General features: G+C 39.8%; 1 protein-coding gene across 1 annotated transcript; it reads right to left on the bottom strand.

Moving 5' to 3' along the window:
- Nucleotides 1-247: 247 nt before the first annotated feature.
- On the bottom strand, nucleotides 248-9,413 carry LECT2 (leukocyte cell derived chemotaxin 2). The gene is made up of 4 exons (XM_037138381.2): nucleotides 9,163-9,413; nucleotides 7,649-7,745; nucleotides 6,009-6,154; nucleotides 248-741 (listed from the first exon to the last, which is right to left on the bottom strand). The coding sequence occupies exons 1-4, from the start codon at nucleotides 9,206-9,208 to the stop codon at nucleotides 575-577; spliced, it is 456 nt and encodes a 151-aa protein (XP_036994276.2). The 5' UTR covers nucleotides 9,209-9,413; the 3' UTR covers nucleotides 248-574.
- Nucleotides 9,414-21,032: the final 11,619 nt, after the last annotated feature.

The raw sequence follows: 21,032 nt of genomic DNA on the forward strand, positions 1-21,032 counted from the left end.
TACACACTGTGGGAATGTGTAGCTATAAAGACATGCAAAGTCCATTTCGTCCATGCAAGTAGCTCATGATCCAACCAATTTGACAAACCTAAGGAAATTGCTAAAATTATCCAGAAGCTTAACTCAAAAGGAGCGTCCAGTTTATTCAGTCAGTATTTATTAAGTATGTATGTGTGTCCAATACTGTACAACCCTCTATTCTTACACCATAAAACAGTTTCAGGCTTTTTAAAAAACAAATCTAGTTTTAGAATCATTAAAAATGCAATCTGAACCAGCTTTAATTTATATATTTTTATTCTATGTATTTAGGACTAAGAGATCTTAAAAAACAAACCCCGCACCATCCCAGACATCATAGGTTACAGGAAGATCTGTAAGCCCCCGAGAAATGCAAAGTAGTGGTTGACATGCAACAACATGAAAGTGGCAGTGGGTTGAAATCAACATACTGCTTCCGCCCAGGCATTTATTCTGTTTCTGTTTGAACATGAATTTCTTGAAAAGCAGGATATGCATTCAGGTTCTAAGAAGGTGGCTTTCTATGTAGAAGAGCTAGCCATTTGTCTTTCATTTATAGGTACATGGTGGGATCACTCAAGTCACAGTTTTCAATGTGTACATGGGATTGGATGCCCGGATAGACTTTCTGCAAGGGCAGTAGAGTTCCCAGTTTCTCTCCTTTCTTGATAGAACCTTTATATTTAATTGGCTTAATGTAGAACATCTTAATACAGAAGCCTAAAGGAAAAGAAGAAGTAAAATTATTCACTATCTGAATTTTAGTAGTCTTCAATCAGAGTTTAAAAAAACAAGAACAGAAATGAGGGGAGAAAAGAGTTAAGTCAATGAGGGAAGAGTAAAATGTCAAAATCATGCCAGGAATAAAGACAAAAACTGCAAGATGCCCGAGAAGAACAGATTTAAGTGAAAATTAATAAAGATATTAAACAATAGCAGATAAACACTAGGTACCTGAGAAAATTGACCTGGAACAATATTAACTCTAAGACATATTCTAATTAAACTATTAGACTTTAAAGACAAGGGAAAATGGAAATAACTGTCACAAGAATACAAATGCTTCTAAATACCAAAAGAAAAAATGTAAAGACCCAGCCAATAGTGAAATCAAGTTAATATAATGCTATAATTATAATATGACAATGTTGGGACCAAATACATGTTATATCTATAAATGTTATCTATTAAGTAGATTTTCTTATTAACTTGAAGAGGAAAAACTCAGTTCTATACTGTCTGGGAAAAAAACCCAGTCATTAAAGGCTAAAAATTAAGGTCTGGACAAATATTTGCCAAGAAAATGGAAGCCAAAAGGAAATTAAAAGTTAGGATCCTGTTACCAGAGATTGGAATTCAGGCCAAAAAGCACTGAAACAAGACAGAGGAGGACAATTTACAGTGCTAAATCCAGTGAAGATGGGACAGTGTCAATTACCCACGTGCTAAGTGACACAGAAAACAGAGACTTCGGGAGGGGCCAGGAGAAATAGAGGGAAATCCGGCAGTCATAGAAGACTTCAGCACATTTCTGCCATTGCAAACACTGAAAGTGGATAGAAAACATGAGTAAGGCTGTAGAGCTCTGCCGTCCAATGTGGAGGCCACCAGCCACATGTGGCTCGTTAGCACTTACAATGCAGCTCATCTGAATGAGATGTGCTCTCAGTACAAGGTACACACTGGATTTTGAAGACAGTAACCAAATGAGGTAAAATAATAATCTGTATATTAATTGCATTCTAATGAAAATATTCTGGGGATAGTGGCTTAAGTAAAATATATTATTAAAATTAATTCCACATGTTTCTTTTTACTTTATGTGACTCCTAGAAAATTTAAAATAACTTCTGTGGCTTTTATTATATTCCTGTTGTACACTACTGCCACAGAAAATCTAAACAAAATTAATAAGTTGTATCTTATGTACCTACAGGGTCTGGCACAAATAACATCTCTTTTTTTTTAGGAGTAGATCTTTTTTTTTTCTAATATTTTATTTATTTATCTTTAGAGGGGAAAGGAAGGAGAGAGGGAGAGAAATATCAATGTATGGTTGCCTCTCATATGTCCCTGCTGGGAACTGGCCTGCAATCCAGGCATGTGCCCTGACTGGTAATCGAACCAGTTGTTTGGCCCACGCTGAATACACTGAGCTATACCAGCCAGGGCATAACATCTCTTTTTTTTTATTACAAAATCGTAAGCATGTAACTGTAACATAACGATATCACACTCAAGCACAACATATGATATTTTAGGTGAAATGTTCAAATTAACACTATAAATTATTATTCCCATATTATTAGCCTACCAACCATAATCAAGCAAGCATTATTTCTGCCAGCCTCACTTCTGCCAGCCTCTGTATATAAACAGAATATGTGCAAGACATCTACATTGAAAATAATGCAAGACCTAAATACATGGAAGATATGACGTATTCTTTGGTTGGAGGATTCATTACTGTTAAGATGGCAGTTCTTTTCAATATGACACATTTAATCAATGAAAATTCAATCAAAGTCCCAGCAGGCTTTTTGGTGAAAATTGACAAACTGATTCTATAATTGGAAATGCAAATGACCAAGAATTGCCAGGGCAACCTGGAAGATCAAAGTTGGAAGATTTATACTATCAGATATCAAGATGTATTTTAAAGCTGTGGTGGTTAAGTCAGTGTGGTATTTGTGAAAAATGGACAAATGACCGATGGAAAGATGAGAAGTTGAGCCATGTATATTCATACCCTCATTTATGCTAAAAGATACTGAAATGTAGTAGGGGAAAAAATGGTCTTGTCAAGTTAATGGTACTGAGTCAGATGTGAATATGAAGAAAAATTTGACCCCATCTCAAATTTTGTAAATCTATATAAATCTATAAAATCAAATTATATCTAAATATGAAAGATGATGCAATGAAGCTTGTAGATGAGAACATGGAATATCTTTATGGCTTCAGGGTAGAAATATGTGTTAACAATAAAGGAAAATATTACTAAATTGGGCTGCATTAAAAACAAGAATTTTTAATTATTGAAAGAAACATTAAGAAAGTAAAGAACACCCTGGCCAGGTAGCTCAGTTGGTTGGAGGGCCGTCCTATACACCAAAAGGTTGCAGGTTCCATCCCTGGTCAGGGTACATGCCTAGGTTACAGGTTCAGTCCCTGGTTGGGGCACATACAGGAGGCAACCAATCAATGTTTCTCTCACATTGATATTTCTCTTTGTCTGTCTGTCTGTCTGTATTTCTGACTTAAAAAATCAGTAAACATATCCTTTTGTGAGGATTTAAAAAAATGAAAACCCATAAAGTGGGAGAAAATATTTAGAATATGTATATCTGACAAAGGACTCATTCAGAAGACATTGCGTTGGCCAAAAAGTCCGTTTCGTTTTTTCTGTAAGATAAAAGACATAGTTTTCATTTTCACCAATAACTTTATTGATCTGGATATTTTGAGTATGTTGGCCGTCTCCTGTTGTTGGCTTCTAGTCAGTAGAGGCAGGGATGCTGCCAAACATCTTCTAATCCATAAGACAGCCCCACAGCAAAGAGTTATCTGGCCAAATGTCAGTAGTACCGAGAAACTTCACTAACGGCTTTTGACATGTTCAATCAGTCACAGCACCTTCTCCATACACTGCACAGATCTTTTTGCATTTCAGTTGTGTTTTTACCTTTCTTGGAACAATAAAGCATAATACACCAAAAATGTTGCTTATCTTCTTCTATCTTCAATGTTAAAATAGTTGCACAAAAATTCACCAACTTGGATAAGTTTTTTTAAATGACAGCTGATATGACAGCTGTCACAACACAATCTAACAAAAATGTTTCAAAAAAAGTTAAAGACAACTAAGTACTACTAGAGCCATTGTAAGGAAAAAACTAAATACACTTTTTGGCCAACTTGGTACAAAAAAACCTCCTACATACCAGTAAGAAAAAGGCAGGCAAGAAAGACAGGGTAAAATACTTGAATAGGCACCTCACAAAAGGCAGTGTCCATGTTATCAATAAATATGAAAGGATGCTCAATTTTATTAGCCATCAGGGAAATGCAAATTAAAGCTAAATGAGATACTACTACATACCCATCAGAATGGTTGAAACGAGAAAGGTAGATAAGTAACACCAAGTACTGCGTATGAAGCAACTGGAACTTCCATACACCCTTAGTAGGAGTGTAAGTTGGTACTACTACTATGGAAAACTGGGCCAGTGTCTGTAGTCCTAAAATTGAAGGTACACATACACCAAGTGACCCAGCACTTCCTCTCCTACAGCGCTCCTCCAGTTGCTGAGTATACTGATTCTAATTAGAAATGCAACTGGGAAAATTATAATGCCACAGGGTGGATTTGTGGATGCACTGGGCCCACTGTAAGATGGACCCTGGTGAAAGACGGCATTGATTACCTGAGCCTAGGAGCCCCTAGTCTGACTGGTCATGTTAGTCTTCAGGGATTAGTATCAGTTTTGAGTGAGTGTCCAGTAATCTCTGAAAAGCCTAATTCTTCCTCCCCAATGTACAGTCATTCTGCTACATGGCTACAGGTCCCTTTGAGGATAGCTGGATGTCAGGTTTACAGTATAAATTGTTGGCTGTGTGACAGAGCACTTTCTCAGAGAGTCAGCCTCCCTTTCATTCAGGGAGCTCTGAACTGGTTCAAGTCTAGGAGTTGGGGTGGGGTGGTTTGTGACCCATAATTGTGATGATTGAAGTCAGAATTCTGTTCATCAGACCTAGAGTGTTTCCATTAAACAAATCAAATAGGGTTTTAGTAGGCTACCCATCTCTTTCATTCTAGGGTCACCATAATTAACTGGACAATGCCTCAGATCTCTGTGCTTCAGAGGAAGCTGATTACTTCTTCATCTCTGCTGCCTGTTAGTTAACCATGCCAACCTTGGCCTTGGCTACTAACTGGATTCCATTCAATGGCAGCAACTTCTCTTGTCATTCAGGCCTAAGCTACCCCACAACTCCTCAAGGATGTGAGCTCTCTCACAAAGTGCTGCTTGCTTGGTGAAGGGATTGTCCTCTGAACTCACTCCCAACAGAAATGCATGTTTATGTTCATTAAAAGACGTGCAAAAAGTTCATAGCATTTTCACAGTCACCTAAAGCTGGATGCTACCTCGATGTCCATCTAACTAATGACTATATAGATGAAGATATATATGTGTAATGGAATACTCTATAAAGCAGTGAGAATGAAGGAGCTAAAACAACATGAAAAATATGAATGAATCTCACAAACATGATGTGGAGTGAAAGAGACTGCGTGCTGTTTAATTCTATTTATATCATCTTCAAAAACAGGCAGAACTAAGCTACAGTGGGAAAGTGATTGCACTTGCTGGGAATAATGATAAAAGGTGGCACAAAGGGTCTCTTGGGTGCTGCTGATGTTCTTTCTCTTGATCCGAGTGCTGGTTATGTGGGTGTATTTACTTTGCAAAAGTTCATGGAGCTGTATAATGCTTTGTGCACTCTTCTGTGTGTACCTCAAACAAATTAAAACAGCCAAACAACAAGCCCAGTACCTGGAGCACCAGGAGAGCCAGCTTTACCTAGAATATAGAGGCCTTGGTAAATATTTCACAGTCAGTTCTTGCAGGAAGGCCAACATTATCCAATTGTGGGATTCTGGTATATCTGTTCATGATAGTTAATATTGCTGAAAGTGGGTTTGTTTCTAGATTGTTAAGCAAAACCACATGGGCCACAGGAAGAACACTCTCAGTCAGATGGATAGTTAGGTGGTGTGTGTGCATGAAGAAGGTGATTCCACGGAAACCAGGGGAACATCTTTGGAAATGCATTAGCTGTTTTAGTTGGGTACCCTTTGTCCGTTATGGGTTTTGTCATCTTGAAGGAAATATGAAACTTCTAGTATGGAACATGCATTCAGTAAGTAAACGTCAAGCATCCATGTGGGTCCCATACATATACAAGTACGCACTAGCTCTTACCTCTTCCAGATATCCGAACACCATTATTGATGGCATTTTTGGTTTTATAAGGCTTCTCCTGGCCCACAATCAATCCGGTGAAAGGTGCATACACAGTAGATCCATCGGAACACAGGACATCCACACCCTGGTGAAGCCTATGATTTCTAGGATGTAGATAAGAATGAGCAGACTGAGGAACTTCCCTGGGAGTTCTGTCACCCAGCAATGTGGTGTCAGCCCTCTGTTCTCAAAGTAGGTCATCAAAAAATTGAAGCTGCTAGATCATGTGGGGATGTCCTAGGTTACCTCACTCTGTTTTGTCCATTTTTAGCCTCCTCCCCCAAGGGGAATAATAATCATGTTGTAAAGAGTAAAGCATTTAAGATAGTATTTGGCACTTGGGAAGTCTTGAAAAATATTAGTTATTATTTTTATATTGCATTTTGGGGGAATGAGGCAATCCATACAAGTAAATTTTATAAACCACTTAGGAAAGAGTTGTCTTTTTATGGGAGTCTATCATAAAAGAATCTTATCTTACTCTACATCTATTTTTCCCTCAGTTATCCAGAAGTTATTATAAACATCATTTACTGTATATGGTATTTTAATGTAGTGAGTGATACTGTGTGGGCTTATTAAAGTATATGTGGCACAAACACAGCATGTTCCCAGATTGTGAGGTTTCTTGAGGTTGTTGCTAACAATCCTCGCTGTTGTCACTGTGCCCACTCCTACTTACCAGCCTGTTCTTCTTTCTGATAGGCTACCACCTGAAAAATCAGATTCACCAGATTGTTCCATTATGTAAACAGCACTGAGCAGGTTCCACGTGAAGAGCCAGAAAATTATCGTGTAAGTCAAGTGCATAAACTTTAGGGTATGAACTAATTGAGTCTTGATATTAGCAATTCAGAGGTCATTTTTTTATATTTCCCATCTCTAGGTCTGTCTCCTATATGCCTAAGTGGTCATGATCATGTACACTTGAGGTGTTTGAGGTTACTTTGTAAGTAGTATCTGTATAAGTGAGAGTTCCACTGTAATTAGGATGGAGATCGATAATGAAATCGGACACACAGCTATTTCATCAGAGTGGTACTCCCAGTGTGATACTGTCATTACTGAAAATTCACAAGTATGTCCCTCATTGTCTGGAAGAAATTGCCTGTTCAGGGCCAGCCTCTGACGCTGAACAGCACCCAGAGCCTGGGTCAGTAACAGTGGTTTGGTGGAAAGAAGATCCTAAAGCCCAAATCTTAGTCCAGCCTTCACCACTTCCAATTGTTTGGCAGGACCCTTATTCCTTTGCTACCATTCAAGTTCCTCATCTATAAAATGAGATAGTAATGTTTGATCTTCACCTTGGAAAAACCTGGTGCAACAAGCCACTGTGTGAAAACATTTGAGGGAAAACTGTGTGTTTGCTCCTCTTCCTCTTTTCCTCATTCCAGGCTGTTTCCACTCCTGAGCCCCTAGTTGAAGCAGAGTTCTTGGAAGTAGAGACAAGAACCTGCTCCAGAGACAGTAATGTAAATGGTTTCATCTCTGAGTTTTTCTGCTGATCATGAGCCCTGAGGAAACACAGGGCGAGGGCACGAAGTGAAGAGGTTCAGGGCCCCAGGAGCTTGTGGTTACTGGTGAAACCCCGTACGTACCTTTGAGCAGTGTACTGGCCACAGCCGTGGCTGTCACATGTCCTGATCTCATTGGAAGACTTGCCAGCACATATATTAGCCCACGGTCCAGCCAGTGCTAAGAAAGGAGAAACATGGGAAGCAGATTTCCTGGTCTCATGTGGTTCCAGTCTCCATTTGCCTTGTAAGTCTTTCAGTGGATTCTGAAAACCTTGTTTTCACTAAGTTTTCCCCTTTCTGTAGTTTATGGTAAGGTCTTCCTTAACTCCTGATTTAGACATAAAATTGGCTTTTTCCATGGCCACAGAAGTCCATTTTATGACATATAAAGTATTTGTGTGTTTCTTTGTAAGTATTAACCTCCATTGTTATAGTTTTCAGATTATTCACTAGTAAATGGCATAAAGTGTGCTTTTCAAATTTTCTTTGTTCGTAGTTTGGCATGGGGTTAAGAAAAATAAACAGCAGAGCTCAAAGAAATAACTACAGAAATTCTGAAGTCACACTGAAATGTGTTCCCTTATTGTTAGTCCTAATAACCAAATCCAAGAAAATGTTTGCATTAAAGGAGAAACGAACTCCAAACTAGCAAAGTTTATTTAACATTAAATAGATCTCTCTCATATTTGCAAACACGGAAGAGGGAGATTCTTAGAAATAGGAACATGTCAAACCAGTTTAGCTTAGAGTGGAGTAAGAAGATGGGGAAGAGAGTAGAAAAATTATATAAAAATTACGAAGCAGTAAAACATGGAGGAGGGGGTCGGCTGTCTCTGTGCAAACTTTGTTCTAAGTGCAACGTCTCTTTAATATAGTAAGTGCTTCATAAATGTTCGATTGAATTCAATTTCTAGGATTTCCAGTGTTAATGTTCACAGAGATGTGCAGTTTGCAAACTCATTCTTTCATGTCCAAACCAGCAAAAATAAGTACCTGTTTATTTGATCATTGATTTTATTTAACAATATTTTACTATTAATATATGTGCTATGAAGAGAAGGCACAGAATATGGCCATTATGTATATTCCTTAATATTCTTTCAGAAGGTCTTATACCTTGAGGTCAACACCTTGATCAAGACACAATGCCATCACTTTGGCCACTAATATTTATCCTCGGGAACTAAGGCGTATACTAGGCAGTATGTTACTCGATTCACTTTCCTCTCATGCTGTGACTAGTAAGGGAGCACTCCCTTTGTCCTAGTCCACACCAGGCTCTATCAGGAATTTTCTAAATCCTATTCTTACTTAAACTTTTTATTTTCTAACTATGTTCCAGTTAAGTTCTAGACCAAGAATGAAACACTTGTCTTAAGTCCTCCCATTCCCCTTTTATGTTTCTGTCATTAAAGACCCAGAACATTCAGGTGGAAACTACTGAGAACCCCCACACCCCTGTTCTTCTTATTCCATTTTTAATAACCATGTACACAAGTTTCTGTTGTGATTGTGCTATTAATGACTTTTAAAACTGTCCTTGAAATAAGTTTTGAAAACTTAGCCAAGATTCTAAAATTGTATCTTTGACTTACCAGTTGAAATCGCAACAGCCAAAAGGAGAACTCTTGAGGAAAACATTTGGCTTTTATTTCCCTGTGATGTTTCTTCCTCTGATAATTATAATTGCTCCACACTCTCTTTGAAGACTCTTCAAGTCTGAGTAACTATTTTCTAGCTACTTAGCCTCACAATCCTGCATCTGTCATTTCTTTAACATGAGACACACAGGATGAGACTGGAGCAAGTCAAATCCCAATATTCTGTGGGTAGCTATTTCGTTCACATGTGGGACCTGTAGAGAAGCTTTGGAGCTGAAGAAGCTAATTTTATTGGAAATGCTGACTAAATATTAACAGAAAGTGATAAGACTGGGTGAAGAGTGACTGTCTTCAGGGCTGTGGCTTCGTGAATAACTGCAGATGTAATAAAAATACAAAAACATGCACAGACTAACTTTAGGATAACAGTTACTTCAGAGCAGGGAAGAAAACAGAATTGTGGAGGGATACGCAGGGTGCTTAAATTCTAAAATACTTTATAAAAAATGAAGGAATCAGAAGCAAATATTAAAAATATTAATTATTCATTATTGGAGGTGGATACATGAGAATTTGTTATATTGTGCTTTGAACTTTTCTGTATATTTCTAACATGTATTAGCTTCTTCTTTGTTTTATGCTTAATAGCAGACGAGGCCCTGGAATTTTCTGTGGAAACAGCCCCATTTAAGGAGGGACTGTTTACCCCTGCCGGCACCCACACCCTTGCCACGTCTCCTAGAGGCAAAGGGACTTCCTCACCCTTTGATTTGTGGTTCAGTTATATGGTGCACCTTGGCCAGCACAGCGAGGCAGACATGACCAAGAATCCAAACGGCCTGACCCCTGAGGGGCCTTCTGTCTTTCCACTTACCCGTGTCCTGCCATCGCCATGAGGGGAACATTCCCAGACTAACCTACTGGCCCAGGGAGAGAGCGACCGTCGGGTGGAGCAGACTCATCCTACCTGGCCAAGCCTCCCCAGCTGAAGCCGGCCTAGCATAGCGTGCCCCTTAACTTACATTAGAGAATCCCCAGCTCTCAGAATTATTGAATATAATAAGCTCCATTGTGTTTAAGGAAATATTAAGGGAATTGAAGCAAATGTAAGCTAGCTAACTGAACATTGGCTCTGATTGAGGCTGGCTTCTGACCCTTTTGAAGTGGCATCCAGGGCCAGAGGTGCTGTCCTGTTGTTTGTGTATCATCAGTGATGGTGAGGAGTGTTCAGATGATTGCTGCAGGTTACAGATCTTTTGATTAGAAACACTGGTCATCTCTGAATGGACAGCTGTGAACGAGACCTTTATCCTCTCTGAGCTCTACTTCCTCATAAGTAAATATATGTGGATGTACAGTTACTTGTTGGCTACGGTTACTGAAGGGCATTTAACTTTTGCAAGATGTCCTCAACTATCACCAGCATTATAAGTTGACCTCATTTCTCCTCATGTCTTGTGCCTTGACCATTTTATTTTTCTTAGCACTTTTGCCAAAGATAGAGCCTGGAGGAGGCAGAGAGATTCAGATTAGCTATAATTCAAGTTTGATGGCAGTGGTGATAAAAACTGTTTTACCGACATGGAGGCTGAAAGTTACTTGCCTCTTCCAGCACATCATTCCCATCTCTCTTTAGAAAAGCTTGAGTTAAATTATTGCAGTAGAGCTCACCCAACTGCAAGGCCTGGTTGTTCCCCCGGTCTTACCTCTGGTTCTCTGTGTCTTCTGCTTTCCACGAGGTAGGCAGTGAGCTCGTGTGGACACGTCAAAGTGAGAAGGCTGGCCATATTCTAGGAGCTTATGAACAAATTGATTTTTATGTGTTAATATTTTGTGTTTGTCTCAGTCCATTCAGGCTGCTATTATAAAATACCATTAACTGGGTGGCTTATAAACTGAAGAAATTTATTTCTTACTGTTCTGAAGGCTGGAAGTCTAAGGTCAGGCTGTCAGCGCGGTCGGGTTCCGGTGAGGGCTCTCAGCCAGGTGGCAGACTGCCGACTTCGCCTCCACACGTGGTGGAAGAGGCAGCGGAGCCCTGGGGTCTCTCTTGCAAGGACACTAATCCCATTCACAAGGGATCCACACTTATTACCTAAAGCACGTTCCAAAGGCCTCACCTCTTAGTACCCTCACTGTGGCATTGGGATTTCTACATATGGTTCTTGGTGGGGACATTCAGACCATAACAGTGTTGATTAATATTAAATCAAATACAGAAAACAGTGGAGAGAACGTATGTCATAGGGCAAAATCACAAATTTGGAGGTGACCTCCTAGCATAGAGTCTTATTCTCCTCCAGGTTAAAAATACAAATTTACAGGAGAACATTTTTAGAGATGTAAAAACATTTGAATTAGCTGGAAGAAGAAAAGGCTGGGGAACCTGCCAGTGTATATGGCTATACAAATACTGTATGGAATATGCAGTATATTGTTTGGGGTCACTGAATTTGTGTAGATAACTAGTCTTAACTTTTCTTGAGTCTAAAAACAGGTTCAAGACTAAACTACTGCTACCATCTATATGCTATAAGTTTAAGTGCATGTCCTCAGTGTAAGGAATAAAGAAAAATTAGGCTCAACACTGGGATGGTGAGAAAGCTTCTGAGGCCAAACCCCAGCGCAAAGCCTCGATAAGTGTTCACAGAATTGATTTGAACCAAACTACATCCCCACCAGTGAGGAAGTAGCCTCCTTGCTTTCCACTTTAATAGAGACAGACGAGCTCCAAAAACTCAGCATATGTTAGAATGATGACTAGCAAATCCCTAGACTTTTGGTAGTGTTAGCGGCTCCTACCCATAAGCACAACATGGGGCAGTTCTTCCTGAAAGTCAGTCATAGGTAGCATTTTTCTGTTAAAATCAGAGCTCATGTTTGCTTTGTCTGGCTGTTTCTTTCATTCAGTGAGGGCAGTGAACTAATGAGACTGGTGTCATAACGGTGACCTCTGTGCGGGCCAGTTCCCTCCTCCTGTCCTAGCACCCCAGGCAGAGCCCTTGACCCTGGCCTAACATCTCGCTTGTCTGCTGAGGGGCTGAAGTAGAGCAGCACGTACAGGAATCAGAACAAGTTCATTCCTACTCATGGGCTGATACCTTCCCTCTCATCTACTGGAAAGTGGAGTTAGACGTAAGCCTTAGTCTGTCCCCACTTAGTCTGGTGGCTGGAATAGGTATATGAAGCCCTGAGAGGATCTCATTAAAGGTCACCTTGTTTGTGGGCAAATTCTGGCAGCCTGTGTATCATGCTTATATCTGGGATGTGTACCCCAAAGGGACTCTGAGTCCTATGTTCTGAATCTGAGCCCCGTGCTCTGCTGTAGATAAATGTTAACAGTGTTTGTATACCTGGCGTGCATAGGCAGACATCTTTACCCGCCAATTTTCTCTTCTCCTACTTCTCTCTGATAAGCTATAAGCCAAAGTAAACACTTGATTTTCTTCTCTTAAGGCTAAATGTGTTCTTTTGTTGATAATTTCCTTATTGGTTTTTAAGAAGTAGCTATATCATTGTTCTGATTATATAAGTAATACCTTCTTCTTGCAAAAATTACCCAAAACTTGAATAAACTATACAACCCAATTTCTCACAGACACTTGGGGTATATGTGTTTCTCCATTTTTATCTACTGTCTCTTATCAGGAAAACATCAATGTTCTATTACATAGGTACTGTCTTCAACCAAGCGTCACACTCAAAGTTACATGCAAAAGCAAGGGTTTTAATAGAACATTTCAACAGAACGCTAAATAACAGAAGAGTTCAAGTGTTGGGTATGTCCGAGGGCTGCGTTTGGGTAAGGTGTAAATGAAACCCTTTTGGTTTTCCCAGCTGTGGGAAACATGGGTGAGAGGGTATGGGAGTTACTTTTTCTTCTCTTGGATCTTGGTGTGGATCTGCAGTGTGACAGTGTTTGTGAAAGGCATGAGGCCACTGTGCTTTGCAGAGGGGTGGCCTGGGTGACCCGTCCAAGCACATGGGCTCCTGCCTCTCTCTTCCTCCTGTGCTTCACTGGAAGGAACCTGCCTGTAAACACCAGGCTGTGTCAAGCTGCTGATTTACTAACCAAATGTATTCAGACACCAGGGCAATACCCAGAACAGCTCTATGAAAGCTGGCCTTGTAATGATGACAGTGAAGAAGGCTTAAACACACTTGTCTTGGCTGGCGGAAGCCTTGGTTTAATGGTGAGTCCCCACTAGGAATCATCCATGATTTGAAAACGCTAAGTAAACATTTAAACCCCAAATTCTGCCTGCCCTAACCCGCACCCAAATCCTCTGTGTGGACAGAGAATGGAAATAATTACAAGTATGAGTCATTAGTCACCACTGCTTTGGGGTATGCAATAAGCAAGGGAATGGGATTTGATTACAAAATTAATTTCAATGTGAAGAATTGTTTTTAAGTTTTCTAAGATGTGGGATTATTGACTGATCCTAGAAGACAGGAACCTAAAGAAGCATTTTCTAATAAGCTATTTCCTTTTTCAGTGATGGAATAAGGAAGGGGACTGACTGGGGTCCTTACCATGGAGTATCAGGTTTGATTTGTTTTAAATTAGGTTGTAAATTACTGAGGTAAAAAGCTCTCTGTTCTAGAGGACACACAGTACAACTTTGTACCGTGTCGAATGCAGCACTGCAAGGTCAGAGGGATGTGGCCAGGGGCTTTTCTGGCTGGAGGCCCTTGAGGAGGCATCGGCTAAGTCAGGGTGGCAGGTGCGCAGTGCACATACTATACTTTGCTCCCTGTGTCCAGGGGAGACAGTCCTGCCAAGCATGCTATTCTGCCACACCGTACTCAGATGTGTCCTCGTGATCTTGCTCATCTGAGAATCTTTCCAGATCGTTGGTATATTGAAATGAGCATATGGATTAAAATCTACTTGTCATACTTAATTAAGGGGAATTTATCTTAATCCAGAGTCTGGCCCTTAGTTTTTGTTTAGGGTCCTAGACTCAGAATCAGGGAGAGTGATTCAAGTTTATCAAGTTACTAGAAGCCAAATAAACAAACACAGAGTCGGAGAGAGAGTGAGATAAGAGAAGAAAGAAAACTGATTTTCAGTGGGCATGATTCCTCCCTAATGGGGGGATGAGATCCCTTCTTGTTAGAGCCCTTGGAGAAGCGGCTTGATATATGTGGAATGAAAGCAAAAAGAGATGAGTAAGTTTCAGGACATTTCCAACCCACCGTGCGGCCCAGCCTGAAATTGCCCTTTCCCACAATAAAACAGACTAGAAAATGTTTCCCAGTTGAGTGACCCCAAATGGGCCCCTGGACCTCTGGCTCCTGATTGCCCTTCTGGCTCCCCAGGCTCATGTTTTCAACCAGGAGTCCTGGAGGTAGGCCCAGTGCCATAAAAGGCCCAGAGTAAACATGGTGACAAGGTGTCTGTGTTTCTCTAGGACTTGAAAGTGAAGGAACCATTATATATGTTCATTGTGTGTGCTTCTTACATCTGCTAAAAGAATCATTCTTTAAACTGAAATTTAATTCGCGTACCATAAAATTCACTCTTTTAAGTATATGATTCAGTGGTTTTTTAGTATAGTAAAAAGTAATACAATCGTTACCACTATTTAATTCCAGAACGTTTTCATCACCCTAAGATGAAAAACCATACACATTAACAGTCACTCACTATTCCCCACCTCTCCCAACCACCGGCAACTACTAATGTACTTTTTCTCTCTATGGATTTGCTTATTCTGGACACTTCATATAAATGAAATCATACAATAGTGGCCTTTTGTGTCTGGCTTCTTTCACTTGGCATATTTTCAAGGTTCATCCATGTGGTAATGTCTGTGAGTGCCGTGTTCCTTTTTATGACTGGATGATATTTCACTGGGGGGATATACTACATTTGGTTTACCCATCCATCGTAGATGGACAGTTGGGCGATCTCCACTTTTGGCTCTTAACTTTCATGCACAAGTTTTTGTGTAGACATATGTTTTCAGTTCTCTTGGGTACATATTTAGGAGTGGAATTGGTGGATCCTAGGCTGACTGTGTTTAACCTTCTGAGGAACTGTTAAATTGTCTTCTGAAGTGGCTGCATCAGTTTACATTCCCACCAGCAATGTATGAGTTCCAGTTGCTCCAAATCCTCACCAACACTTGTTATTATCTGTCTTTTTAATTATGGCTATCCTAGTAGATATAAAGTGGTATCTCTTTGTGGTTTTGGTTTGAATTTCTCTCAACATCTTTTCTTGTACTTATTGTCCATTTGTCCATCTGCTTTGTAGAAATGTGCATGTAAATCCTTTGCCCAGTTTTTAATTGTATTACTTATCTTTTTATTGTTGTGTTGTGGGAGTTCTTTATATATTCTGGGTACTAGAGCTTTGTGAGCTGCGTGACTTTCTGTATTTTGTCCCATTATGTGAGTTGTCTTTGCACTTTCTCGATAGTGTCCTTTGAAGCACAGAGGTTTTTAATTTGCATGAAGTTTAATGTATCTAGTTTTCCTTTTGTCTCTTTGTGCATTAGGTATCATATCTGAGAAGCCACTGTCTAATCCCAGGTCGTGAAGATTTAAACCTCTGTTTTTTCAAAGAGTTAAAATTTTATCTCTTGCATTTAGGTCTTTGATTCACCTTGAGTTAGTTTTTGTATTTGTTGTCCAGAGAGAGAGTCCAAACAGAGAGTCCAAACAAAGAGTCCAAATTCATTTTTTGTATGTAGATATTGTTTTCCCTTTTTCATTTGTTAAAGACTGTTATTTCCCATATTTAATTTTCTTGGCACTCTTGTCAAAATTGAATCAACCAATCTATTTTGGTTCTGGACTCTCAGCTCTCTTTCATGGATATGTCTATCCTATGCCAATGGCACACAAACCTGATTACTGTAACTTTATAGGAAATTTTGATATCAGGGAGTGTGAGTCTTCCAACTTTTTCTTCTTTTTCAAAATTGTTTTTAGTTATTCTGGGTCCTTTGCATTTCCATATGAATTTTAAAATCAGCTTTCCATTTTCTGAGAAAAAGCTGAAAGGTACCTGAAATTTTAATGAAGATTGACTTGAACCCATAAGTCAGTTTGGAGTTAATTAAATTATATTAAATCTTCAACAATATTAAATCTTCCAATCCTGAGCATGGGACGTCTTTCCATTTATTTAGGTTCACTTTAATTTCTTTCATGAAGTTTTGTAGTTTTCAGGGTACAAATCTTACACTTAATTTTTTAAATGCATTATCAAGTATTTTATTCTTTTTAATGCTATTATGAATGTAATTGTTTCCTAATTTCCTTTCTAGAAATGAAAAGAATTAACTCTAATAGTTTTCAATTTTTGATTGACTCCCTACAATTTTTACTATGCAAGGTTGTGTCATCTACAAATAGGTTTTTCATTACTTCATTCCTCTATTACTCCCTTCTTTTGTGTTTAGTGAATTGTTCAGATGTGTTCATTTTCTAATATACTCTTAATTTATTTTACTACATATGTTGTAGTTATTTTCTTGATGCTTGTCCTGGTGATTGCAACTTAACTTATAATAATCTAATTCAAATTTATTTCAAGGTAACTGAAATAGTATACAGAAATTCTGCTCAAACATAGCTCCATTCTTTTCTTCCTCTTTTGTGTTTAGTTGTACAATTACACCTTTTACATAGTGTGCTCATCAACCTAGAGATTTATAATTATTGTTTTAATTACCTATGTAGTTACCTTTACCAGTGATCTATATTTTTTCATGTGGATTTAAGTTATTATCTAGTGCTTCTTTCATTTCATCCTGAAAGAGTTTCTTAGCATCTCCTGTAGAGAACTATGCTAGCAATAAATCCTCTTAGTTTTTATTTATCTGGGATTGTCTTAGTCTCTCATTTACTCTCGAAGGATAATTTCCCCAGACACAGAACTCTCAGCTGGCCATCTGTACACTCAGCTGTGTGGCTGTCTCTGGCCATCAGAGCCATGACCCCGTAGGAGGTGATCGTACCTTTGTAGAATGTGAATGTCCTCCGTCTTTCTGTCTACTGTGTGCTAGTGACAAAGGATCAAAATTGCTTTCACAGTTTGCAACCACTAATATTTTATCTAAGGCTGCTCTCAAGAACTTTTGTGAACTGATTAACTCTCTGTCTCTGGCATAACTTTGTAGCTAAATGACATTGGTGATCATCTACACGAAATAAGGTCACTGTAGCCTATGAGATTTAAATTAGACATAAACTTTCCCAGTAAAGGTTTTCTGTATTCCACTAGGTACAAGTATACAATCAAGGAACACTAGATCTACTGTATATTTAAAGTCATCCTATGCAAGTGAGAGTCGCTTGGTTTTAAAATCCTGCCTGACTTCTGGTCAACATGGAGGCATAGGTAAACATGCCTTGCCTCTGCACACAACTATAGCAAAAAATACAACTAGACTACAAAACAAATATCACCTGGAATTAGAAAACCAAACTATATGGAAATATGACAACCAAGGATCTAAAGAAGCCACGTTCATCCAGGTGGGTAGGAGGGACAGAGATGCAGAGAGATGGGGAGGCGTGGAGATGTGGAGAGGTGAAGAGAGGTACAGACATGGGAATGGGCAGTCCCACATCCATGTGTGGTGGATAAAAACTGGCAGGGATACCTTGGGATCAAGGGGTCCCAGCCCCAGTCCAGACCACCCAGCCCAGGGTTTCAGCGCCAGGGAGATAAGTCTCCATAATTTCTGGCTGTGAAACCCACTGGAGGTTGGCATGGTGGAAGAAACTGGGAGACTCTCAGTGGACTTAGGACCCACCCGCTCTGGGATTCAGCACCAGGGCAACAGCTGGAAGGGCACCAGTGGCATATGGGGAGAATGTGAAGTGTGAGTGCTAAGAGACAGATTCTTCTTGGACAAAACTCCAGAGGCCAGGTAGTGGCATTGTTCCCTCTGTGAGCCCTCCCCCTTACAGAACAACAGAACAGTGACACAGGTTGCCTTTCCAGTGATTACCTAAGGCTCCACACCATACAACTTAACAAATGCACCTTTCTACAATACGGCACACTACCAAGGGAATCAAAGTAGCTCTACCTAATACACAGAAACAAACACAGGGAGGCTGCCAAAATGAGGAAACAAATAAATATGGCTCAGTTGAAAGAACAGAACAAAACTCCAGGAAAAGAACTAAATGAAATGGAGCTCAGCAACCTGTCAGATGCACAGTTCAAAACACTGGTTATCAGGATGCTCCAGGAACTCACTGGGTACTTCAACAGCATAAAAAAGGTCCAGGCAGAAATGAAGGTTGCAATAAGTTAAATCAAACAAACAAACAAAAAACATACATGGAACCAACAGTGGAGAGGAGGAAGCCGAGAATCAAATCAATTTAGAACACAAGGAAGGAAAGAGCACTCGATCAGAATAGCAGGAAGAAAAAACTTTTAAAAAATGATATGCTAAGGACCCTCTGGGGCACCTTTAAACATACCAATATCTGCATCATAGGGTTGCCAGAAGAAGAGGAAGAGCAAGAAATTGAAAACATATTTGAAAAATTAATGAAAGAAAACTTCCTTAATTTGGTGAAGGAAATAGACATGCAAGTCTAGGAGTCACAGAGAGTCCCAAACAAAATGGATGCAAAGAGGATCACACCAAGACATAGCATAATTAAAATGCCAAAGTTTAATGATAAAGAGAGAATCTTAAAAGTAGCAAGAGAAAAGCAGATAGTTACCTACAGGGGAGCTCCCATAAGACTATCAGCTGGTTTCTCAAAAGAAACCTTGCAGGCAGAAGGGACTGGCAAGAAGTATTCAAAGTGATGAAAAGTAAGGACCTACAACCAAGATTACTCTGTCCAACAAAGCTATTGTTTAGAATTAAAGGGAAGATAGTGTGCTTCTCAGACCAGGTAAAACTAAAGGAGTTCATTGATACCAAGCCATTATTATATGAAATGCTAAAGAGAATTATATAAGAAAAAGAAGATCTAGGGATTTCTGGCAAAGTTGGAAGCGTAGACACACTGTACCTCCTTGCACAACCAAAAGAAGGACAACAACAATTTCAAGACAAAACTGACAGAAAATCAAACTGTATGGAAGTCCAACAACCAAGAAGTTAAAGAAGAAATATTCATCCAGGTCGGTAGGAGGGGCAGGGACAGGCAGCTAGGGAGGAGAGGACTCACGAGAGGACTGGCGGCTAGCAAACCAGGGTGCACAAGATGACGGATTGTGGAGCTGGGCATGCAGTACAGCAGCTAGTAGAGCCAATGGTTCCACATTCATGAGCAGATACACTGGGAGAAACTATTGGGGAGCGAGACAGACCGAGTGACCCAGAGCTCCAGCTTGGGGAAATAAAGCCTCAAACCACTCATTGAAAACACCTGTGGGGGCCGAGGCAGCAGTGGGAGAAACTCCCAGCCTTACAGGAGAGTTCGTTGGAGAGACCCACACAGTCCTAGAATGAACACAAGCCCATCCACCAGGAATTAGTACCAGAAGGGCCCACTTTGCTTGTGGGAAGTGGGGGAAGTGACTGAAATGCAGCAGAGTGGACCAAGTAACATTGTTTCCTCTCAGACCCCTGCCCCATATACAGTGTCACAACCCAATGAAGGGGGTTGCCCCTCCCAGGTCAACACCTAAGGCTCTGCCCCTAACTACGTAACAGGTGCACCAAGAAAAAAAAAACGGTCCAAATGAAAGAACAGATCAAAGCTCCAGAAAAAGTACAACTAAGTAACAAAGAGATAGCCAACCTATCAGATACACAGTTCAAAACACTTGTAATCAGGATGCTCACAGAACTGGTTGAATTTGGTTGTAAATTAGATGAACAAAGGAAGGCTATGCTAAGTGAGATAAAGGCAAATGTACAGGGAACCAACACTGACAGGAAGGAAACCAGGATTCAAGTCAATGGTGTGGATCAGAAGGAAGAAAGAAACATTCAACCAGAACAGAATGAAGAAACAAGAATTCAAAAAAAAAAATGAGGAGAGGCTTAGGAACCTCCAGGACACCTTTAAACATTCCAACATCCAGATTATAAGGGTACTAGAAGGGGAAGAGGAAGAGCAACAAGTGGAAACGTTATTTGAACAAATAATAAAGAAGAACTTCCCCCAATTTGACAAAGGAAATAGACTTCCAGGAAGTCCAGGAAGCTCAGAGAGTTCCAAAGAAGTTGGACCCAAGGAGGAACACACCAAGGCACATCATAATTACATTAGCCAAGATTAAAAATAAAAAGAATCTTAAAAGCAGCAAGAGGAAAGGAGACAGTTACCTACAAAGGAGTTCCCATCGGACTATCAGCTGATTTCTCAAAAGACACCTTACAGGCAAGAAGATGGCTGGAAAGCATTCCAAGTCATGAAAGGCAAGGACCAACAACCAAGATTGCTCTATCCAGCAAAGCTTTCTTTTAGAATGGAAGGACAGATAAAGTACTTCTCAGATAAGGTCAAGTTCAAGGAGTTCATCATCACCAAGCCCTTCTTATATGAAATGTTAAAGGGATTTATCAAAGAAAAAGAAGATAAAGATATGAATAGTGAAAGGACAGCAAACTCACAGTTATTAACCACCACATCTAAAACAAAAACAAAAGCAAATTAAGCAAACAACTAGAACAAGAACAGAAACACAGATCACATGGAGGGTTATCAACAGGGGAGTGGGAGGGGGAGAGAAGGGGGAAAAGGTACAGAGAATAAGTAGCATAGATGGTGGGGAGAAAATATACAGGGGGAGGGTAAGAATAGTGTAGGAAAAGTAGAAGCCAAAGAACTTAGATGTATGACCCATGGACGTGATCTAAAGCAGGGGAGGAAATGTGGATGGGAGAATATGTGCAGGGTGGAGGGGAATACAGGGGGGA

The sequence above is a fragment of the Artibeus jamaicensis genome, unplaced genomic scaffold (assembly GCF_021234435.1).
Source record: "Artibeus jamaicensis isolate MK-2021 breed Jamaican fruit bat unplaced genomic scaffold, CSHL_Jam_final contig_786, whole genome shotgun sequence".
NCBI lineage: Eukaryota > Metazoa > Chordata > Mammalia > Chiroptera > Phyllostomidae > Artibeus > Artibeus jamaicensis.

Excerpts from the sequence above, each read along its gene's own strand:
- LECT2 (XM_037138381.2), bottom strand. The coding sequence starts at position 9,208 with ATGTTTTCCTCAAGAGTTCTCCTTTTGGCTGTTGCGATTTCAACTG. Across the intron at positions 6,155-7,648 it reads GGCCAGTACACTGCTCAAAG|AAATCATAGGCTTCACCAGG; the intron begins GTACGTACGGGG and ends TCTACATCCTAG. Across the intron at positions 742-6,008 it reads TGTTCGGATATCTGGAAGAG|GCTTCTGTATTAAGATGTTC; the intron begins GTAAGAGCTAGT and ends CTTTTCCTTTAG.